This window comes from Aulonocara sp. 'chitande type north' Nkhata Bay, linkage group LG14 (genome assembly GCF_057382095.1).
Source record: "Aulonocara sp. 'chitande type north' Nkhata Bay isolate Kocher_YH1m ecotype deep benthic linkage group LG14, A_spYH_male_GT1.1, whole genome shotgun sequence".
NCBI lineage: Eukaryota > Metazoa > Chordata > Actinopteri > Cichliformes > Cichlidae > Aulonocara > Aulonocara sp. 'chitande type north' Nkhata Bay.
Genome location: NC_141357.1, coordinates 39,054,246 through 39,076,288, shown reverse-complemented (window position 1 = coordinate 39,076,288; position 22,043 = coordinate 39,054,246). Strand labels below are relative to the sequence as shown.

At 45.9% G+C, this 22,043-nt stretch overlaps 1 protein-coding gene and 1 long non-coding RNA gene across 5 annotated transcripts in view; one reads left to right on the top strand and one right to left on the bottom strand.

Annotated features, from left to right (window-relative positions):
• Positions 1-22,043, top strand: part of LOC147315244 (uncharacterized) — a 41,721-nt gene that overhangs the window by 6,365 nt on the left and 13,313 nt on the right. Inside the window, exon 5 of one of the 3 annotated variants that reach the window (XR_015124779.1) lies at positions 553-775. The exons of 1 other annotated variant lie outside the window; for it this stretch is intronic. This is a non-coding gene — a long non-coding RNA (uncharacterized LOC147315244). Of the gene's footprint in view, positions 1-425; positions 776-22,043 lie in introns of those variants that run through there. One more of the 3 variants, XR_015124777.1, reaches the window with a different exon arrangement.
• The window catches only part of il1rap (interleukin 1 receptor accessory protein), a 31,565-nt gene continuing 10,361 nt past the window's right edge, over positions 840-22,043 (bottom strand). The window contains exons 3-12 of one of the 2 annotated variants that reach the window (XM_086262510.1): positions 21,183-21,378; positions 20,328-20,411; positions 16,941-17,151; positions 15,546-15,714; positions 15,391-15,462; positions 13,431-13,560; positions 12,810-12,958; positions 12,236-12,379; positions 11,285-11,428; positions 840-4,946 (exon numbers count right to left, since the gene is read on the bottom strand). In XM_086262510.1, the coding sequence (XP_086118636.1) occupies positions 4,126-4,946; positions 11,285-11,428; positions 12,236-12,379; positions 12,810-12,958; positions 13,431-13,560; positions 15,391-15,462; positions 15,546-15,714; positions 16,941-17,151; positions 20,328-20,411; positions 21,183-21,378 (2,120 nt within the window). In that variant the 3' untranslated portion in view covers positions 840-4,125. Of the gene's footprint in view, positions 4,947-5,467; positions 11,164-11,284; positions 11,429-12,235; positions 12,380-12,809; positions 12,959-13,430; positions 13,561-15,390; positions 15,463-15,545; positions 15,715-16,940; positions 17,152-20,327; positions 20,412-21,182; positions 21,379-22,043 lie in introns of those variants that run through there. The other variant, XM_086262511.1, reaches the window with a different exon arrangement.

Genomic DNA, 22,043 nt, shown 5'->3' with positions numbered 1-22,043 from the left:
TTTCTGCTGCTGTCTATGAATGTGAAGGTTTAGTAACTGCAAATACTTAAATACTGTAGCATGAAATGATCATACTTCATAGTCCACACAGCGTCGCTGTCACAGCGAGGAGGCGGAGCAGTCGCCCCCCTGCAGCATACCTGCATTGTTCTGACAGACAGTGAAGCAGCACCAGTCCAACTGTTTGCTTGTGACTGTGTTGTTGGCTGTTTTGGGCGGAGCATAGATTCTCACGCCGCTGTTTCCTGGAACACATTTCTGTGAGACTGTGCCACAAATCATTGTTAAAATACACGGAGGTGCGTTTGCTGCTCTCTGCAGACGAGCTGTCGAACACCATCAATGAGCTGCTATTGATCTCTGCGTGCACACAGCAGGAGATGATGGATGATTTAAATTTAACGCTCAGGTTTTTTGTGTTTCAGGGCTTCGGCCAAAGACGCCACTTAAACATTAATTAATTAGAAAACAACTGCAGCAGTTCAAAAACAGCTAATGTCACTGGTCTCTGGCTCATACGTCTCTGACGGGGTTCAGCGGTTTGTGTCTCAGCTGAAGGTGGCGTGTGAACTGCCAAAGCCTCCCCTGTGCAGTGAGGAAACAGCGTGTTTGTGCAGTTTGGTAGATACCTGCTGGACGAAGGTCGAGCTCACCTAATCACCAGGAGAGGAGCTGGACCGCAGGACGGATACACTCACATCCTGGTCCCTGGACGTCGGGCTATTCTCCGGTGAATGAGACGGTTGTGTCAGTAAAGTTTGTGCTTACATTTGTACTTTGGTGATAATTTCTAAGAGTAAGGAATCACAAGATGAAAAGTTAAACCAGACTACAACCAGTAATTCTCAGGAGCAGTTTATTAAAAGACAAAACAAGAGCAGGCCAGCAGACCAATAACTGAAACTCCCTGAAACCAGCCACCTAATCTCGCCCAATTGATTCAATTTTATTTACATAGCATCAAAACACAACAACTCAAGTCACTTTACATTGTAACAAACTTACAGTAATACAGAGAAAAACCCAACAATCATATGACCCCCTATGAGCAAGCACTTTGGCAACAGTGGGAAGGAAAAACTCCCTTTTAACAGGAAGAAACCTCCTGCAGAAGCATGTGGCCTGTCTACATTCCCAGTGACCAACAGGGAATGGGAGAGCACGAAGACAGTACAAAGACACTCTGTGGAGCCAGAGATTAATAACAAGCCTTCCTGTGTTTGCTTCACTTTCCTGTTACTTCCTTAGTTTCTCGTGGCTCTGTTCCTGTTGGGTTCGGCTCTGATGTTGGTTTATGTCAGAGGGAAGGCTCAGATCTCCCAGCTGAGTGGCTTCCCTTCTCTTTGGTAACTTTGGCGCGCCTTCTGTTGGCCATGGTTAATTTCTTTTGCTTCTTCTTAGATGTTAATAACTGACAGATTTCTTGGAACCACTTCACTCTTTTTAGTTAGGCGGGACGTGATGTGTAGAAAGACTTTCTGGGGGTTGTGACAGTTGACAGTAAGAATTCAGGTTTTTTATTAATCCATGCGTGCTGCCCTGATAAATATATAAACCTCATGAAAACAGAGGCGATACGCAGACTGTGCGTACTAACTCTGGACACACAGGAACTCCCACACTCAGGCTGGTGGTCGAACAGCGACACCTGCTGGTTTGTGCTGATTTAGCCTCTCATTTACGTTTCTGCTGATTTTCCCACCTGAAGTCACTTGTTACCGTCAACGGATCAGATTTGTTTAGGAAGTTGTGTAAATGACCCAGAAGTGCTTTCTTAATCACATCAGCAAAGGATGCGCTGGAGGATCCTTTGTAAAGGAAAGCAGTTAATGACATCCCACAATTCATAGCTGTGGACCAACATGTTCATTAATGATAATGTGTTTTCCATTTCATGCCATAATATGTTTGAACCTGCGTCAGGAAAAGTGATTAAGAAAAGACGTTTGATGAGAATGTCAAAATAAAAGTCCTGCAACTACATTTTAGCTGCTCAGTGACTATTTCTGAGCCTCAGTCAGTAAAGCACAGAAGAAGCTCATAATCATTAGCATTAAACATGTGCTCCCAAAGAGCCAAGACATCTGACGGTGAAACACATTCCTCCATCAGAGGTGGAAAAAACAATCACCTCAACTGTTTCAGCACGTTTTCCACAATCCACTAAAAATGAATAATTAAAAGAAATTTCAGATGCCAAACAATTATCATCGTCAACATAGATTTTTATTAACCAGTGTCTCTTTATAGAAATGGTATCACATCACGTACAAGCACGTTCAGTCTGTCCACGTAAAGATGAGCAGTGCCATCTCTTTATTAGTCATCAAAGAAAAGCAGGGTTTGATCTGAGAACAGCCGCTGACATGCAGAAACAGCAAAGCTACAAGAGGAGATAACACTGATTAAAGGTCTCGGGTGAAAACAGACGGGGCTGTGGAAACATTATGAAATCAACATAAATAACGAGGGACTCCTTTTCTATTAGAAAACACAGAGACTAAAGTAAGATATATAAAAATAAGGCATTTCCAGTTATTTTATAGGTGAACTGTGATTTTGTTAGCAGCTAGTGTCGTCACCTGTCGTGTGGTGGCGGGCTGATGAGCTACTTTCATCCATGATACATGAACCTGGATTGTTCTCATGTTCTTGTCATTTATCGTCAGTGGGTGTAGCAGCAGCAGCCCCTTTGTCCACCTGTCAATCAAAGAGGCCACACCCCCAACAATGCAAATTTTAAGCCTTAAGATCATTTAAACAGGAGAGTTAGCCAAAGAGAACGAAACAGTTTGTAAACACGTTGATTTCTGCTGTAAGATCAGACATTTCAACATCTGTGGGGACTGACTCACTGCTGGAGCCTCAAGAGGCCATTAGAGGAACTGCAGATTTTGGCACTTCAGCATCAGCTCAATTTTGAGGTTGATTCTCGTATAAAAGCCTTAAAGATTCAAAGTGTTTTGTTGTGTTGGTTTCATATTTTCACTGTGAGCTGTAAATCTTGTGAATTAAGGAAAGACACTGAAAACTTTGTCCCTGAGTTTGTCCTTAAGGCAGCGTTTCTCTGTGGCCTCGATGCAGTTTTACTAGAGACCAAATAAGGGAAACAATACTCTGGTTTATTAAAAGGTGTATTAACTTCCTCAATATGGACAAAAGTACGGGACCACCTACGTAAGACAGCTGTAAGAGCTGCTTGGCCATGCAAGAGGAACTTTGGAGCGCTGCAGCCTTTGACTCAACAGAGCGTCGGCGACTTTTGCAAACTGTGCGCCCGAACACTCGAGACCTCGTTCAATTACTTTACACAGTCTGTCACTGCATGGCCGAGTGCCTAAAAGCTTCCACTTTGAAATAATACCCCCGAAAGCGTGGTGAAACATTTAGGAGGGAAGTCGGACTTGATGCAACAATGGTTTCCTGTTACAGCACCTACTTCAATTCAAACTGACAACCCCTGAATTCAATAATTAGGAGATGTGACCCAGTACTTTTGTTCATAAGCGTAGTTCTTGTACTATTGCAGAAGTTCTGAAACCTTCAAGATCTGCCATTTAGATCAGCGGTCCCCAACCCCCGGGCCTTGGCCCGGTACCGGTCCATGAGTCGTTTGGTACCGGGGCGCGAGAGTTGAGGCTCAGGTGTGAAATGTATGGTTTTCAGGGTTTTTATCGGTTTTCAGCATTATTTTGTTATTGTTTTTATCGTTAACTCGGTTTTCCTGGGTCTTTTCACGTGTGATATGAATAAATCTTTTTTTCGGTACCGGTACTAGTTTTATTTTGTTGCATTTATCTTAAAGGCCGGTCCGTGAAAATATTGTCGGGCATAAACCGGTCCGTGGCGCAAAAAAGGTTGGAGACCGCTGATTTAGATCATCCTGAAATATACGGATCTCCTGCTCTCCAGAGGATGAACTCTAAAGATTTGAATTACCCCTGGACTTTGCTGTCTATCGCCTCCCTCAGGACAAACCCATCTTAATGTTTCTTCTGACCTCCCAAACACTTGTATTTTCCTGACGTCATTTGAATGCAGCATCTCCTTTGAGTTAGAAATAAAGGTCTTTATCAAAGGGTGGAGTTGGTGCCATTTTCACCACAAGCTCCACCCCTTTTCCCTCTACGATGGAAGAACTTCCTCAGACGTCCTTGAACTGCTCACCGCCTGCTGCTGGTTGTGTTTCCCCATTTTGTTCTCCGGACTGATAGTGAGGGCGGAGTCAGAATCTAGGTGGTGTATGAGGGTGGGGTTAGGAGAGCAGTGAGCATCATGGGCGGAGTTAGGAACTGGGTTGGGGTGTGTTTCTGGGACCGGGTCTGAACGAACTTCTGTCCTATCGCATGGTTCCTGCTGTGTTTGTGTCTCTACTGTAAGCTCCACCCCTGCCCCCTCTACATTGCCCATAAACCCAGCGCACCCTGAGCAACTCCTGCTGTGCTGTGGCCCCTCCTCCATATTTATGACCCCTCTGGGCCGCGTCCGCCTGTCTCTGCGGCTAACATTGGTACGCCCGTTTCGGTGGCCCTGATTGGTTCTGTCGCTCTGGCTCTGGATCCGTTGAGCCCTCTGCAGGGCCATGGCAGCCAGGTCTGAGTGCGATGATGTGCTGTCGATCAACCTCCTGCCCAGAGCGAGTGGGCGGACGGGCAGTGCCAGCCTCAGCCTGAGCCAGAAGCGAGAGCGCCGCGGTTCAGATCGGGTTCCTCGCCATGTGACGGTGGTGATGGTGGCCTGACGGAGCTGAGGGACCTCCACGCAGGCCAGTTTGCTGACTGAGCGGTAAACCACAGCGATAATAGAGGCTCGGAGACTATTCTCGAGGTACAGACCGAGACGACACTCCAGGAGACTGAAGCTCTTTTCTGCCAGGAAGTTTGGGCTGAGAACCAAGAGGAGGCGGCGGCTCCGCTGCATTGACTGCAGGATGGCCTCTGATAGGTCTGACAGGGGACAGACAAAAAGACTCAAGGACTGCAGCTCAAGGTTCAGCTTACATCCACACGTACACGGGTACTTTTAGCTCTGCCACGAAGGAGACGTGGAAACTTTAGTTTGTCTGATCGTTCCAGAGTTACTGAAAATGTAGATCTGCATAAACATTTCACCATAACATTAAAGGGATTCTTCACCTGAGATATGTCAATGTTGGACATTTAGTTGCAAATCTTCATGAAGACACATCAAACTGGGAGACATTGTCTTTATGTTTATGTTTATGTGTGTGTGAATGGGTGGATGACTGGATATGTAAAGCGCTTTGGGGTCCTTAGGGACTAGTAAAAGCGCTATATAAATACAGGCCATTTACCATTTACCATTTATGTTCTCCACAAAATATCAGATATCAGGGGCTTCATTCATTCATGGTGTGGAGGGAAGCTACGACCGAGGCATAGTTTTATTTTTGTGTGTGTGATTCTGAAAATGGAAGACATCAAATAAAAAACACTGACATGAATAATGATGGTGAAAGGAAAAGACTTTTATACCAAAAAACAGAAATAAAATAACCACAGTTCACAGCGTGACAAAGTGCAGGATGCATTCTCTCATTACAATACTGATTGTTCAGGTTAGAGATAAATAGCGTAGCATATTTTAGTAAGAAAAATATACAATGAGAGCTGATTTTTTGTTGAAATATCAAATATAAAGTGGAAAATAAAGAAAGTGCACAGTAATTAACAAACAAATAACAGGTTACTCAATGCTGATATCTAAAACCTGCAGTGCATGAAGCATGAATCCATACTTGGTTTTTCTTGTGTTGTTTAGCAGGTACGATAACTCCTCTATGCAGATGACACCCAGCTTTACCTCTCTGCTGGCGTCTGTGCAAAAACTCCTCAACGTCACAACTATCCAAGCGATGTCACATGTGTGCACGCACAAATCACACAGGTAACCGTACCCACCAGTCTTTAAGAAAATGTGGGTGTTCCCTGACTGGTTCCTGGAGGTTGCTGTTACTGGGTGAAACTGGTTGTACCAAAGACCTTGGATGCTAACAGATTGCTGTAGCTGCACCTACGTTGGATGAAAGTGTCCGATTTGTCTGAAAACACTGTCAACTACTGAGCGGTAATGAAATCACTTGTTGCCATGTTTGCCTTCAAAGTAAAAGTTGTACTTTTTGAGTGGATTTCAGTTCTAAGGCAGAACTTTGTCTTTGAAGGCAAACTATTCATTTCCGGTTTGTGTCGCACTTTAAGTTTTACGACTGTCTGGTGGTTATTTAGTGGGTATTTTCAGATAAGTCAGTATCTTTCATACACACTACAGGTGATTGTGTAGTGACCTGCTCATTAGGCAGGTGTTGTGCTCTTTGTAACCAATTAAAATGACGACTACATTCAGCTACAGAGGACATACAGATATATAAATGGAAATGCTCCCCGTCTGTGGCACATGTGATGTGTTAGCATCCATTGTATGGATTTGAATAAATTTTGTATAGATGGTCATGGCCCCCCCCCTCCCCGAGGATGACTCTTACCCACTTTGTTATCCTGACACCTCTCCACGAGTCCCACCAACAGGTGACCTTTGGTTTTTAACAGATATGTAGAAAAAAACGATAGAACCCATATGAACCTAACACTGACTGCTAACATGATACAGATATAGGACTTGATTTTAATCCACCTCTATAGTCTATTAGTGTGTTAACTGTGTGTTACGATTTGATTAACATGTGTTTAAGGCTATTTTGTGCATGTTTGCACAAAACACTGTAAAGTAAAACCAGACCTCTTTTATAAAGCACCAGTTTAGAAAACACAAAAGTTTTTAACTCTGGACAAACAAAAAAAATGAAATACATAAATGTGATAATGACACATGTGATAATGAGTGGATACTGTAGATGATGAAATGGCAGCTAATATCAAAGTTAAAATAAAATGAGTGAAATTGAAAACCTGTAAAACAAACACTTCTATCGAAGCATCTGCATCGTCCTCCTCCCGCTCTTGAGGGCGACCAGCTTTAACGGCATCGTGACTTCAGCTCCAGGACTGACAACACAGACTTCCTGTTGTAATGAACACTGCAGCCTCTAGGGGCGCTTTCAGCATTTTAACTAACGAACTAACCCTTTAAAAATGTTAGTCTGAAGCTCGTTTTTAGCCATGCTAGCAGCTTTGCAGTAAGGACGGTAACATCCACGCTTGAACGTTGATGTTCAATGAACCACTTCAAACAATCACGGTTTCCACAAAGATGAACTCCTTTCCCCAAAGCACGATTAATTGGTCCTTCGAGAGCCGGAGCCCTGGAGTCGACATTCACCGAGGGGAGAAGAGACACGCTGAAAGACTGACGTCAGTCAGGAAGTTCCTGTAGTAAAGTCCCGAGATGCTAAGCAACGCCAAGTAAGTTGGAGAGTGACTCTATAATCGCAACTGGGTTTGTCTCCCGAAGCTGGGTTTGTGTCCCGCAACTGGGTTTGTGTCCCGAGAAATCGCCCTGGGTTTGTGTCCCGAGTGTCCCTTCATTGGGTTTTGTCGCGCGACTGGGTTAGGGTCCCGAAAGATTGGGTCGGTGTCCCGAGTGTAACGGTGAGAGTTCGAAGTAGGCCTAATTTGTGTTGTTGTTGTTGTCATATGCGTTTGTGTGAATGCTGCGGAGCAGGTGTGGTCTGTGACACGGTTGTTGTTGTTGTTATCATAGGTTCCCGAGCAAGTAAGACTGCATCACAGGGAGACAACGCATTCATGCAAGAATTCACTCCCAGCAGCATATTCATATTCTAATACAAAACTGTGATTTTGAGGGTAAATTGGTTGCTGTAAAATGTTTAGATTCAAGTCTTAGAAATTTTCAGAAAAAAAAAACCCGCCTTGAAGAGTGTGTGGAGAAGGCCAGCCCACATCAGCAGCAGTTAAGATATGCTCTGGTGAATGGCTTTCCCCCACCCCTTGCTGACACAAAATGCTTAGATTATTCTTTGGCTTGCCCTGATCAACAACAGCCTGTGCTCCAGACCTTAGATTTAATTGAGGTGGATAGTTGTTAAAAGTAATCTGCATTAAGCTTGTGGTTGCTCAAATTCAGTACAATGACATATGAGATGAAGTAAAATAGGTAAATATTTAAACTAATGATGTGCATAGAGGCACTTGACCTGTGTGAAAGACTGTCGTCTTATTATGAGCCATTGTTGAGATATAGAGCACACCTGTGAAAACAACTAATATGCTGAACCCTGTATGAAACATCTAAAAGTACATGATGGAGAAGCTGAATTGAATATGAAAGTGCACGTCTTTGCCACTGTGGGGCAAAGCACGCAACCACTGTGTGAGGTTGCGTTGTGGTCTCTTCTGAGCTGATGAGCAAGCTACACATTATCAGATCGAGAGCTGGCTGAGAAATACTCAAAGAGAGGGAAACAGAACTATGATAACTGTGATAACTGGAGTGTGCAGCGTTTCTGTGAGTTCAGCTTCTTCTTTCAGATGTGCAGCAGTTTTTCTGCATCTTGACTCATGTGTGTAGAGCGTTCATAGCATCAGCATCATGATTCTATGAAAAGCACATGAACCAGAAGCTATGGTGGTGATGACAGCAGTTTCCTATGAACATCACCTAATGCTGTGCCACTGCACTGTGCATATGATGACACTCTGAAGACTGCTGGGATCATAACAGCAGTAAGATAACTGGACCCAGCACCCTTTCCACAGAGGGGTTTTTCTGCAGAGCGTGGACAGTGGAGGAGTCATAAGTACCCCCCTCGCAGGACGAAGGCCTGAAGTGAGGTGATGGGGGTTGGTAGAGGCCATAAAACTAGAGTGCTGAAGAGGTCTGCAGCTTTCATGATAGCTGAGACCCATGTTGACAAACAACAAAACCAACTGGTATGTTTGAATGCTTATTCTACTCTGGTCCTATGGACAGTGATGGAAACAACTGGAGGAGACATTCATGACGCCCTGCAGAACTCAAACCACTCTGCATAGATGATGGGTGATCACAGCAAAGCTGGGATGTTTTTGAAAATGTTACTTTCTTATTTTAACTATTAAATTAACAATTCATTTGTTTGCTCGTAGGATGCAGTTTGCCATTGGATGAGATCAATGAGGAATGGGATAACTGCTAATACATTTGTCAAACTGTGTACGGTTACAGTAATTTAGGGTGATTGACATATGCTGTGTATAAAAATGTTTGCACTGAAACTGTCAAACATGAGGTGATCATAACTTTTCTAGCATAAAGGTCAAAAAGGGGGGAATGTTAGGTTTTGTATTGTTGATTGTCATTTATGCTTAGAAATATCTACTTATATATGCTTAGAGTTTTATAATTAGTTGTAGATTGGTAGAGGTTTGAGCCTTAATAGTCTGCAAACTTAGTGTGCACACCTACATCCTGGGAGCATGGGAGAGGTCGTACCTTGTCTTATTGTTTCATGGTAGGATAAACGTGGCTGTATCTGTTTTAGGCTAAGTGCCTTTTGTTTAGATGAACTGCTGGACTTCCAGACCAGCAGGTTTAGGGAAGTTATTTATGGGGTCACACTCTGACCACACACACACACACACACACACACACACACACACACACACACGGTACTCTTTGTTTGTATGTAGACGTCATATGTTAATGAACCTATGCATATTCATGTAACCTCAATAAAAGAGCAGTGTTACGAAGGAACGGCGTTTGTCCGGTTCTCTCCCGTGCACGAGAAACATGAAGAACTTTGTCTACTTCGTGTCTTGCTTGCTGTGTAATTATATTGTCTTCAACGTTCCAGCGAATAGGTTCAAGCTACAAACCTGTCAGGGAGATTTACATTTTCCTTTTTAAATATCTGCACAGCTGTTAGATGATTAGTGTGAAATATGGCTCGCACATACATGGACGTCTGTCCTCTGAGCTGCACGTGCTGGGCTCGACCTGCACCGACGGTGTCGAGCAGCCAATCCTCTGTTCTCAGCTAGATGTAAGAAGTTATTCCGTTTTTTTCTACCTTACGTTTTTGTAAAATTCATAGTTCATTCCAACCGTATTTTTTAACCGTTTTTAAATTACTTGAACTATTTTGTTCCATTTGGGAGGTTTTGGTTATTGTGCAGCCTGTTGGTCAATGATTATATAGTTCATAGAAATAAACTTGACTACTGTACTCACATGGTGTTCTATGTCAACCACAGTCAAGAGTAAACTGTTATATTTAAGCACCAAGAGCTACGCAGCTATGTTTAGGCATAAAGAACTTGGTCGGCTTCAGCAAATATTGTGGTTTTGGGTTAAAAATGCGACGGCCACATTTAAAACTGAAACTTTGTCCAAAACAAGTCACACTATGACATCGCGTGTCGTTGCTCAGAGGCCAAAGGAAACCGTGCGGGTATCTGTAAGTGGTTTTGGCCAAACATCACCTGAAGAGGAAACAAGGTGGAGCACAGTCTCATTAACCCAGGACGCTGAAACGTGCCATTTGTTCATAATGCGACACTGATAAAAACATTAGCTTGTTGATGGGAAATGTTTTCTGGTGTAAATACTGACAGAGCTGCTAGCATGGCTGTGGACTTTTTCATATCCTTAAAGGGAAAATGAAACTTTGTTCCATAAAATGAATAAATCTGAGTCAGTCCTGGTCAAAAGCATGACTCTCATTCAGAGAAACCACGAGCCTTCCCCAGGCTGAGCTCTATCAGCTGTAACTGTTCTCAGAGAGCTGCTGCTACGCTGCAGAATTCAGGACTTTCTGCGGGTCTTTGACGGTGTTGCTGATCAGCCCCGTTTGGGAGTTTGTACTGTTCTGACTGTGAAGCCTCATCAGCGCCACCTCCTTACTGCTCTCTTCTTCGTCCTCCCCTCGGCTGCTAACCCTCCTCACGGGCAACTCCACCCTCAGCCTCTTCCAGAAGCGTGACGACAGCTCTCTGGACTTGTCCCCCTGCCATCGGACCAGCGCCAGAGCCACCCGGGCCCGCCTCAGCTCCCTGACCCAGCCCTTCCTCCGGACCGGCTTGTACTGGACCAGGATCACCCGCAGGTGCCCAGCTAGCGCCATAGTGTCAATGCCGGCCTTAAGCTCCAGCAGAGCCTGGGAGCCCTGCGAGGCGTAGCCGGGACTGACGACCACCAGGAGGCGCCTGCTGCGAGCCACGAAACTCAGAGTCTCATCTGTGATGGCTGCAGGGAGAGAGGGATAATGAAGGATGGACGGATGAAAGGATGGATGGATGACGTGTGTTTTGGTTCACCTGTTCAGTGTGTGTGTGTGGTGTGTGTGACAGCACACGTGAGTACTCACTCCCGCCTGGCAGGCTGTCTCGGTCGAAGATGCACACCGAGTACCCGAGCTCGTTCTCCAGGACTCTGCGCAGCGTCAACAGAACAAACTGCTCCTCCTCACTGTTCCTCGCATACGAAATGTACACGTCGAACTCCTTATCATCTGAACACACGCACGCACACACACACACACACACGCACACACACTCCATTACAGAGGGGAAACTTCTGAGCTTCAGTCGTCAGGAAGTCAGGACGTAAATGTCACCCACACATGTCGAGTCAGCGAGATAAAAGTGAGTGGAAACTGATCTGATAAAGCGCCTCCTCCTCCTCCTCCTTCTTCTTCATTCTCTACAAAACTAAACTGAACAGTCTCACTCAAGGTTTTGGACTTTTCAAATATGCTGCATGTTTCAGTGAATCGCTGCTCTCCACGTCTGTTCCCATTTTTCCACATGACATGAAAACGTCCCTGCACACACTGCTCAGACGTCCTGTGTGACATTTCTGGTATGCACAAGTTTCATTTGCAGATAAGATACAATCTTTTTCTACCACGACATGTGAAAACTGTCAAATTTTGCCTCCGATCGAGATAAAGCGAGGGGATTTTTCTGTGAGAAGCTGACCGAGTGTCCTCGAACGCAAACATGTAGCTCTGGAGTGATTTTAGGGTCACAAACGTTCTCCTTTAATAAACTAAATGCTGCAAGCGCAGCCAGGCAGCGCGACTCGTAGAGAAGAAATTTAGTGTCAGGGCATAAAAAGTGAAGTGACACTGCAGATATTTCAGTTACCTGGCCAAAAACAAGGCTGTAGCTTTATTACCTCGTGTTTTACACCCCGAATATGCAGAATCATAATCGCACAAAAAGGCGATAAAAACGGTGCGTCTGAGGGTTTATCTGACTGCGGGTCATAAAGGGAACGGGCGAGCAGGTGGAGGGAGCTGGGGGCGGGGTCTCACCTGTGTGCCGCTCGTCTGTGCCAAACCAGGAGCGATAGAGCAGCAGCAGCTCCAGCCAGAAGACGTGATAAACCACGAAGAGGATCAGCATGAGGAGCAGAGTGACGCCGAGGCCGCAGCCCAGCTCCACGGTGGGCAGCGACACTGCAACACAAACACACCTGAGGCCTCAGTGACGGCTAAGCCACGCCCCCACGGACAGAAAACAACACAGGGCAGGGGGTCTTCATCATTTCATTGTAACAAACCTGTAAGAAATGGAACGACATCTGTGCTTTTGATGCTTTCTATCTAACGCTGCTCGAGCTCAAGAGCGCCCCCTGTGGGAGTCCACAGTGGGAGTTCTACATTACGCTGGACGTTATCTATGGTTTTGTCATCGACACCTTGGTCTACTAAAGACGTCACAGGTGTTGGGTGGGGATCACCCAGGACCATAATTCCCAAATCGAACTTCCTGTTTGTTCCCTGAGACCTGAAGCTCATCTGGAAAGTGTTTACTGAGCTTGAGTTTCAGATGCATGACGAGCCTTTAATGTGAAACATCCACACGGCGTGAGCAGCGCTTCCTCACCTTCCTCCTCCAGCTGAGCTCTGCGGGTATCGAAGCCTCGCTCGTTCTTCACGGAGCAGTAAAACTCTCGCTTCAGGTCTTTGGACTGGAAGTCCTGGATCACGAGGATGTTCTCGATAGTCAGGTCCCTGAAGTGGTCTCTCACCACCCTCAAAGCACAAAAAGAAGTGACATTTCAAAATAAAAGCACGCTTTCTGCAGGAATTTACTCTCCGCTGCTTTCGTCTGATAGTTCGAGTTGTTTTAAATATGCTGTGCTGCTGATGTCTCGCAGCCTAGTATATATATCAATAAAGTAGTGTTTCAAGTTTGTTACATTTAAACAGCTCCTTTCACATTATAAGCACTGAGGCTACAGACACACGTTACACATTTTATCTTGTTTTTGTAAAACACTCTTTGAGTTGAACTTTAATTCACTATTTTGAGCTTTTTACTGAAAGGTGCAAAAATAGGAGACGCTGATGAAAGTGAAGGAGGCGTCATTTAAAATGAAAAACCCAAATAAAAGCAAAAACCTTAGCAGTGGTCAGCGCTCTTATCATCAAGTTTATTTGGAGATGTGACTTTATAACAAGCGCCCGTGCAGAGCGGCCGCTGGCGCACGCGCTCTGTTCGCACCTGTTAATTTGTGTGAATCGATCAGGAAGTTTGTCCAGCGTCTTCCCATCAACTGTCCACCAGATCTCCCGCCACGGTTTGTCCAGGACGAACGGAAGCTGACCTCTGCACACCAGACGCACCTCGGTGCCTGAAGAGACAGAAGGATATTCATTTCAGTGCAGGATGAAGGTAAAGTGTTTCCTGCTGCAGGCGTGGATGTTCACGTTAAACAGTTCACTCCACTCGTGGATCTGCATGATGCCATAGAGTGGGAATATCCTAATGTGGTCGTTTTGAACTGCGACTCGCGCAAAGCTGCACGTGGAGCTGGAAATGAGCGGCACACGTCCAACTTGGTGACGGACGTGACTCAAAGTGATTTTAGTGTATTCTCTGGATTCATTTCTGTTGAATATTTGCGGTTCATTAAACGATCCGTGCAGAACACATGTTCCCGAGCGTGTTTTTATATCTCGATGTTTCTTTGCTGCACAGCTTCATAAATGCAGTAATTCGGTCTAATTAACGACCCGTTCAAACTTTTTGGAGTCGCAGTGTTTGCAGCTTTGGAAAACGCAGCTGCAGTTTCATGACTTTATTTTCCTTTCACAGACAATGACGCTGATATTGAAGTCTTAAACTGCTGCTGATGACGGCGCTGCGGCAGTCGTTTCCTTCAGACATTTATCAGCCTGCTGGCTGCAGTCCTGCTCGCCTCCATCGGCACCGACTCACACTGTGTGTGCATGTCGCGTGCGTTGATGAGCGTGTGCACGCCGTTAGCAGCTCGTTCTGTTTTATGAGACGTTCTCCCGCAGCTTCCACTAATTCTGAGCGGACGATTAACTTTGTGAATGTCGAGTCTCAGAGAGCCAGTTTGAAAGAAGCTGCTGGCAGACGAAGTGCCGCCCGTCACGTCCTCAGAGTCCAGCTGCAGGTGGAAGAACTTCCTCCACAGAGCCACACGACTCTTCCATCAACTGCTGATGTTGTCCATGCACATCTGGACAAATCAGCCTGGTTAGATTCACCCCTGTCCCCGTCCTCTGTGTTAATGAGAGACGTGGCGTCTGTGCAGACCTTTGTGTTCATCAGTGTGAGCAGGACTGAAGGCTGCTGTAGATCAACCTCATTACACTCAAAATGTTCTTAATGGGTTCAAAGATATCTGTGCAGCACGTTTTATTCAAGCAGGATTTATGTTCCTGCTGTGAAGAAGTCACAGGACAGCCAATCACATCAAGTTATTTATTTAACATGTGAGCTCTGTTGGTTTTGGTTTTTCTGTTCTTTCAATTTTTTATTCGTCTGCACGTTTTCCATTTTGACCAATCGTTTCTGATCAATAACAAATTAACACTATCGCTCCGTCAACAGCGACCTCCGGCTGTCATCTGCACCGATCAATGCGTCTGCTGCCTCGCATACAAACAGGGTCTCCACAATACACGACTGCAGCAGCTCAGGGTGAACGACGACACAAAGAAAACCCTTAAAAACTTGATTTTTCCTTCCGGTCCTCATCATGACACATTCCAGCCAACAGACATTTTCTCTCGTTCAGGGTCTGCCCCGGGGTCTCCTCCACACTGTTCCCAAAGGAACGGGCACTCCAGCCTGTTCCTGATGGGAACCTGGTCTCAGACTGAGAGGTGCTGAAGCTGGAGGTCATCGCTCCGCAGAGCCAGAAAGACCATGAGGCCACTGAACCCACAGCCCACCAGGACTCTGAATTAGTGCCAGCAATATGAACCAAACAATGGGCCCCAAGGTAAAGCCCAAGGCACGTTTGACCGGCATCTCCAAGTCACGTCAGGGACGGTCAAATGCTCATGAAGTTTATGCAAATCTTTAAATCTACACATAGGAGCGTTTAGCACGTCCTCGAGGCCTCTGAGCTGTAAAGCTGCAGTACAAACAGGAGAAACGTGCAAAGACAAAGACGACTGAACAGCGCTCGGGGGGTTTGTTCACGTACCTGTTTTGACTGTGAAAATCTGGTCATGTGTGGGGTTCATGATGCTGGGCTCTTTGGGCAGCGAGAGGGGCACTGAGAGTAAATGAGAGCACCGGTTACCTGCACAGTTACTGCCTGTAATCTCTGTATGCGAGTTACCAGAAACGGTGTCTCACAGATGGCCGTGACGTTGATGCTCCTGGTGAAGTTGAGTGTTTGGTTCCTCCTCTGGTACTGGACTCTGCAGTAATATAAACCCTGATAGTGTTCCATCATGAGGTGAACCTGCAGACTGTTTCCTTTCTGCTCCCTGTCGCTGTCCCAGAACGGATACCAGTCGCACACCTGAGAACGGCGAGATTCACACACTTTAGTTTCATCCAGCCCATCCAGACCCGATCTGCAGACGATATCCTGCAGCTCCGCTCGGCTTTACAGCGTGTTTCAGTTCAGCTGTTTGCTTTACTGACTCGTTGACAGAAGGATTAATGAACAGAGCTGCCACGTTTAAGAGAGGAAAAGCACGAATACCACACTGAACATATTCTGTTAATTGAAAGAAGAAGTAAAACTGTTATTGCAGAAACACAGGCATCCCATCGTACGAGGAAGAGAAAAAAACATTTGTGAGAGAAAAAAGATTAATCAGCTATAACGGTGCTGATACGTCTGTGGTTTACTCAGTCATTAGTATCACAAGGTGTATAACGAAACCAGGGAGACTTCTTTACAAAACACATTCATTTCTAGTTAAACATAAAGTACTTCATTGAAGGGATTCCATAAGGCTCAATATTGGTCCCACTGCTATTTTCAAAATATGGAAAATGACTTTATACAAAGTTAGTTGAATTCTAATAAATATGTTTCTATATCATTAATATGTCATCATTTCACCTCTGCCCCTGAAACAGTGCCTTGATTTTCTTTAAAATAATATATAATAAGTGAAGAAATGTTCTATCGTAGAAAAACATCAACATCAGTCAGAGTAACTAAAGAAAGGTAAAGATAATGTACAGCCATTAGAAAAGTTGCTGACTGGAAATAAAACAGAGCAGCCCAGTAACCATGATTCAAGAGAGCGCCAACATACAGCGACCAGAACAAACCAATAAATCCGTTACACTGAAGGCTGATTGGAGATGAACTCAAACGACAGATCGTGTCAGAAGGTGGACGTCGTCCAGCTGCGGCGACTTCGCTTGGTTAAGTCGCTACTCGCAGAACAGACATCGATATGTTTGGTATTTGATTCAGTTTTGAGTTTGTGTTGGGGCCCAATGTTGTGTTCAAAACAATAAAAATGTTTTTATTTGCAGAAACATTAAAGATATACTCGATTACTTTTGATCTACTGACATTTAAGAAAATGTCAATTCAATAAAGAACCGAGTGTCTAAAAGGATTTTAATTTGGTGTCATACAGAGAAAGCACTCAGAGGCTGAAGGACCAGGCTTTATGTCAGAGACCAGCATGATTTTAATGTGATTCTGAGTATCTGAATGCAACAGAATCAAAGACTGCAGATAAAACAGGACAGAGGTTAACAGCAGTGCTGAAAACTTACCGGGTGCGCCACAAAGTACCATTGGACCTTTGGTGCGCTCTCTGACATCTTGGTGGCGTCCTGCAGGTCTGGACAGTCTAACGTCTTCCCCTCCTGTAAAGGGATCAAGTCCTCAATCGGTGCCACGGCAACCGGAAGCGCACACTTAACAACGTCGTCCGGCCGCAACACTTTGAGGCGGATGGCGATCTTACTGCAGGAGGACTTGTTACTGCAAGTCAGAGACGGGAGATGTCAGCAAGCAGGAACCCATCCAGAGCATCTGCACATTTCAGCTCCGGCCAAACATTCAGATTTTTATTGGGGGGGGGGGGGGGGGGGGGGCAGTATGGAGATTATGTAGGGAAGTGAGGAGAGTGAATGACACACAGGAAACAGTCTGGGGTGGACTCCAACCCAGGCGCCAGCTCAGGAAGGCGCACGATGCTCACGCCTTTCCCACGATGCTGCATCAGCTCTTCTAAAAGTTTCGGGGAACTGACGGCATTCAGAAGCGGCGTTCAGCCGAAACATGACAAAGTGGAGCAGAGCAAACCACAAACCCACAGGACGCGAACACAGGCTGTGATTTTGGGTCATCGCTGGTCTCGGCATCATCAGCACAACAGAAAGAAGCTGGTTGACTCTCTGCTTCATCTCTAAAGCTATTGAGCCTCTTATGTTATCACAGGGTTGTGATTCAGATCAAAGATTCTAAACATCACCAACAAACTGATTATTATCTTATCATATGAACAGTCGTGCGCACGCTAGCCCAGCTGTGCTGTTTTACTCTCGAAACCAAACGTCAGGAACTTACAGGCTACAAATACGTGAACTCAGAGGCTCGTGAGAACTTGAGTTTTGACCTCTGAAACATGTGGATGCTATTCCTGCATCTGTGTCTGCACGGCTTTGTGCATGTGCCAAATAATTCTCTGAAGCCGGTAAGACAGAGGAAACAGGAAGTGACCTGACCACACAGGAACGCAGAACTAGATCACCTTGTTCTTTGAGGTCTGCTGCAGTATTGGTACTGAAAGCAGCTCTGGCAGCACTCGTACCACAGACGGCAGCAGCCTCATGACGGACGGACCGGCAGTGAAGTAAACGACGACATCAGAAGAAATACGTTTGTGTTTGTAGCAAATATGAAAATTAAAATACAGACGTCGGTTTTTTGTCTTCATTAGTCACAAAATAACTGATGTGAGCTTAACTGGTTGTGGCTCAGACGACTTACAGGCAGAGCTGTAATGCCTGTCTGGCTGGGCCTGATCTCCATGAAATGTGTGCTGTGCGTATGTGTGTGCATTCATGTCTTTGTGGGGACCAAAAATGGGAAGTTCAGTGTACTTGTGGGGACCAACGTTTGAAGGCATGTCTGAGACTCAAAATGTGGTTTTAGTGTCAGGGTTACAGTCGGGTTATGTCAATTAAAAGTCCCCACAAGATATGAATCCCCGACGTGTGTGTGTGTGTGTGTGTGTGTGTGTGTGTGTGTGTGTGTGTGTGTGTGTGTGTGTGTGTGTGTGTGTGTGTGAGAGAGAGAGTCTTATTCATGTGCTGAGATAATCTGCCCAGTTCAGATTTATTACGGCCGACTCCTCCAAGTCCCCAAAAACGTTCAGATGGAGCTGAAGGAAACCCCGCCCGTCCTCAGTGACTCGTTGCTAACACGTGTTAGCGGACGAGTGTACGCCGTGTGCAGAGTGCAGCGGGTTCGAGCCCTCCTCTCTCTCTCCTGTCTGTCTAATAAAAATTCCACGAACAATCATCTTTAAAAACAAAGCGTGACTGTTGTGCACGGCCGTCTAAGTTTTCATGTTTTTTTCAGTATCATTAGAAATGAATGAATCTTGTTTTGGACGCGCTCATTGGCTTATTATATTTTTATATTATTTTGTTTGTGTTTTCTAATAAATACAAAACACAATAGCGACGCAGAGACCAAACAACCAGAAACACAACAACATTATTATTGAAATAAAAAAAGGAAAAGCTTTATATAAAGGTAGTCAAAGCGTCCTCTGAGCGCCGGCTCATCGTTTAAAACGCTTCTTCATCGGTTTGTGTTTCAAGGTGCTCGATGAGCTCACCATCAGCCTGCTGCTGTTGCTCCATCTGATTAACGTGTGATCTCCACACCGTCCAAATGCTTCACGCTTAAAACTCTAACTCCTATAACTAGTTCACATTCTCATTCTTCTGGATTTCAGAATAAAAGACTTATTTATAAATATGTTCCCGTGCGTTGCATGGTCAGGTGACTCGTGAGGTCGAGTAACGCTGATCTGCTTCCTGTTCCCATCACTCGAAATGAATACGAGGCAAATTCAAACGTGAACACTTTTAGTAAAACGGGGCAGGTGACACTTTACTACATCACGGGATCATCACTTTGGCACAGATTGACCCTCGTAGACCGATCTCGCTCCATCGTCCCGAGGCTTGCCCGGACCCTCCTCATCCCCTCGGGACCTGATCCTGTTTGCTGACTGTTACTTGGAGGTTTGGAGCGAGTCCAGCTGACAGGACTTATCCGTCGAGCTGAGCGGCACATTTAAGATGCTCTCACAGCCACTTTGGAAGATTAAGTGTGGAGCGGCCAAGACGGAGGATCGAAGCTAAGAGACCGGCTTGTTGCATCTGACTGATCTACAGGCTGATGACCGGGCTGGACCGGCCGTGTTGGACCATCAGCCGGCTGGAGTCGCTAAAATCGAGGCCTATCCGCGAGACGAGTCTGAAGACTCTGTCAGAATTTATATTAATTGGAGAACAGAGAGGTCAGCTGCCCGCTCAGAGCTGTGGCTGCAGTGAAATTAAATATAATGTGGTCACTGAATGCTGTTGGAGATGGAGGCCCTCTGTCACCCCTCGCCTTACAGCGGCAGTGGAAGTGGGTGTGGCCAAGGCTGAATTGTTAATCATTTACACCTGAGGATAAAGGTGTGCCGGAGGCTGGCTCGGTGAAGCTGCTTCGTAGCACTTTTAAAGCAGTTTGAAATAAAAACAGCATTTCTGGTCGTAACAGAAGGATTACATACTGGTCGCAGTGTGGCTGGTATTGAACTCAGAGGGGGAAGGACCAGTATAAAACCAGTATTTGTAATAAAACCTCGAGGTTCTGACGCTCTGGGCCGTTGACAGGTGAAAACATTAAACAATAACAGGCTCTGAAGGTTAAAACATCCTGAGGAAACAAATTATGAACAGAAAAGAGGAGGTCGTGTTTAAAGAGGCTCAGTGAGGAACCAGGAATCCTCCACGTCCAGATGAACAGAATCAACCTTTTGGGATTTACTTACCTGGATGATTGAGCGTGCTCAAAGACAAATGTTTGATATATTTGCAACATGCGCTTCGGTTCAGACAAAAACTTTCCCAGCAGCCCCGGCGTCTTACCGCAGCATGCAGATGTACTGGCCGGTGTCGGCGGCGGCGGCCGGCTGCAGAAACAGTCTCTCTCTGTCTTTGCTGAGCCGCGAGCTGCAGAGCAGGATGACATCACCAATGAGTGAACGTAAATCAGACATGACTCAATTAGAACAACATTAGAACAAAGTCGGCGAGGCGGATCGAGCCGCCTCCCAAACACCATACGTCCTCTCTGGAAGGGAAATCGTTACAGCCCACTTCATCATTCAGCTCCTCTCAAAGTGTCTCAATTAGACACAACCCCCCCATCTGCTTTAAACTCAACCAGGCTCATCTGTAATCGATCACAAACACATCGGTTGTTTATTCCCTCTGTTATTCTCCAGACAACATAAAGTTTATATAGAAATAAACCTAAAACCTTGAACTGGAGCAGTGGAAACCTGCAGGGCAGAAAAAGTGAAGCCGGTTTTGGTCCTTTGGCTTCAGCTTCCTTCTAAACTTGGTCGATCGTGGCTCAAGAGTTGGGAGTTCGCCTTGTAATCGGAAGGTTGCCGGTTCGAGCCCCGGCTTGGACAGTCTCGGTCGTTGTGTCCTTGGGCAAGACACTTCACCCGTTGCCTACTGGTGGTGGTCAGAGGGCCCGGTGGCGCCAGTGTCCGGCAGCCTCGCCTCTGTCAGTGCGCCCCAGGGTGGCTGTGGCTACAATGTAGCTGCCATCACCAGTGTGTGAATGTGTGTGTGTGGATGGGTGGATGCTTGTGTATAGTGTAAAGCGCTTTGGGGTCCTTAGGACCAAGTAAAACCAAGTAAAAGCACTATACAAATACAGACCATTTAAACTTCCCCTGAAAATGACGCCGACGCGTTAATGGGGGTTACCTGTACGTGATTGGCTGCTCCAGGTCGTGGCCCTCGGGGAGGCGGTACCAGAAGAGGTTGTGCCCGGCGCTCTGGGTGGAGGTGTAGTTGTAGACGGAGGGATGAGAGAAAAGAGGACAGGAGAGCCAACCGACCTCGCCCTCCACTACAGAGACCGCCCCCTCGCTGGACTCGCCCCAGTCGTAGCACATGGGCTCTGAGAGGAACATTAAAGGAACAGTTCAACCAAAGCAAGTCCTCGGCGTGCAGATCACACCGAGAACGAGCCAAACATTCAACGGATGAACTTTTTTTATCAGAAACTGATGAGTGAACAGGAAGAGGAGTTTGTGGGGGTTCTCCCTCTCTGGATCAGGATGCTGGTCTGGCTCTGATTTTTCTGTGCGAATTAAACAGCACTTAGTGGATGTCATCGTTAACTGGCCTTGTTAAAGGACGCGTCCGCCTCATTAAAGGATTAAAGCGCAGAGGGCAGCTGCTGCACTGCTGAAATTAAACTGCTTGCAGCGGTTATTAAATTTGGTGCAGAAAGCTGCACAGAGCGAAGGACAAAGAGCCGTGCGCGTGAACAGATGGAGGCACAGATTTCTGACCCCGACCTCCAGGCTCAGAATATCCCAGCGTCTAGCTGGGAAACACAGACATCAGCATCTGGCACACAGACAGACACCCGGCACAGATGATCATGACTGCTGCCTCACATGTCCACAGCCAACTGAGACCTTTTTTACTTCTTTAAAGTTAGTGTGGGAACCAGATTATGCAACACAGAAAACATTTGTTGTGGCTTTTTAGCCTCTCGTATGTTTGGAAAGCTGAGGAGAGAGAACAGGGCCAACAGCCTCTGCATCAGCCCCACAC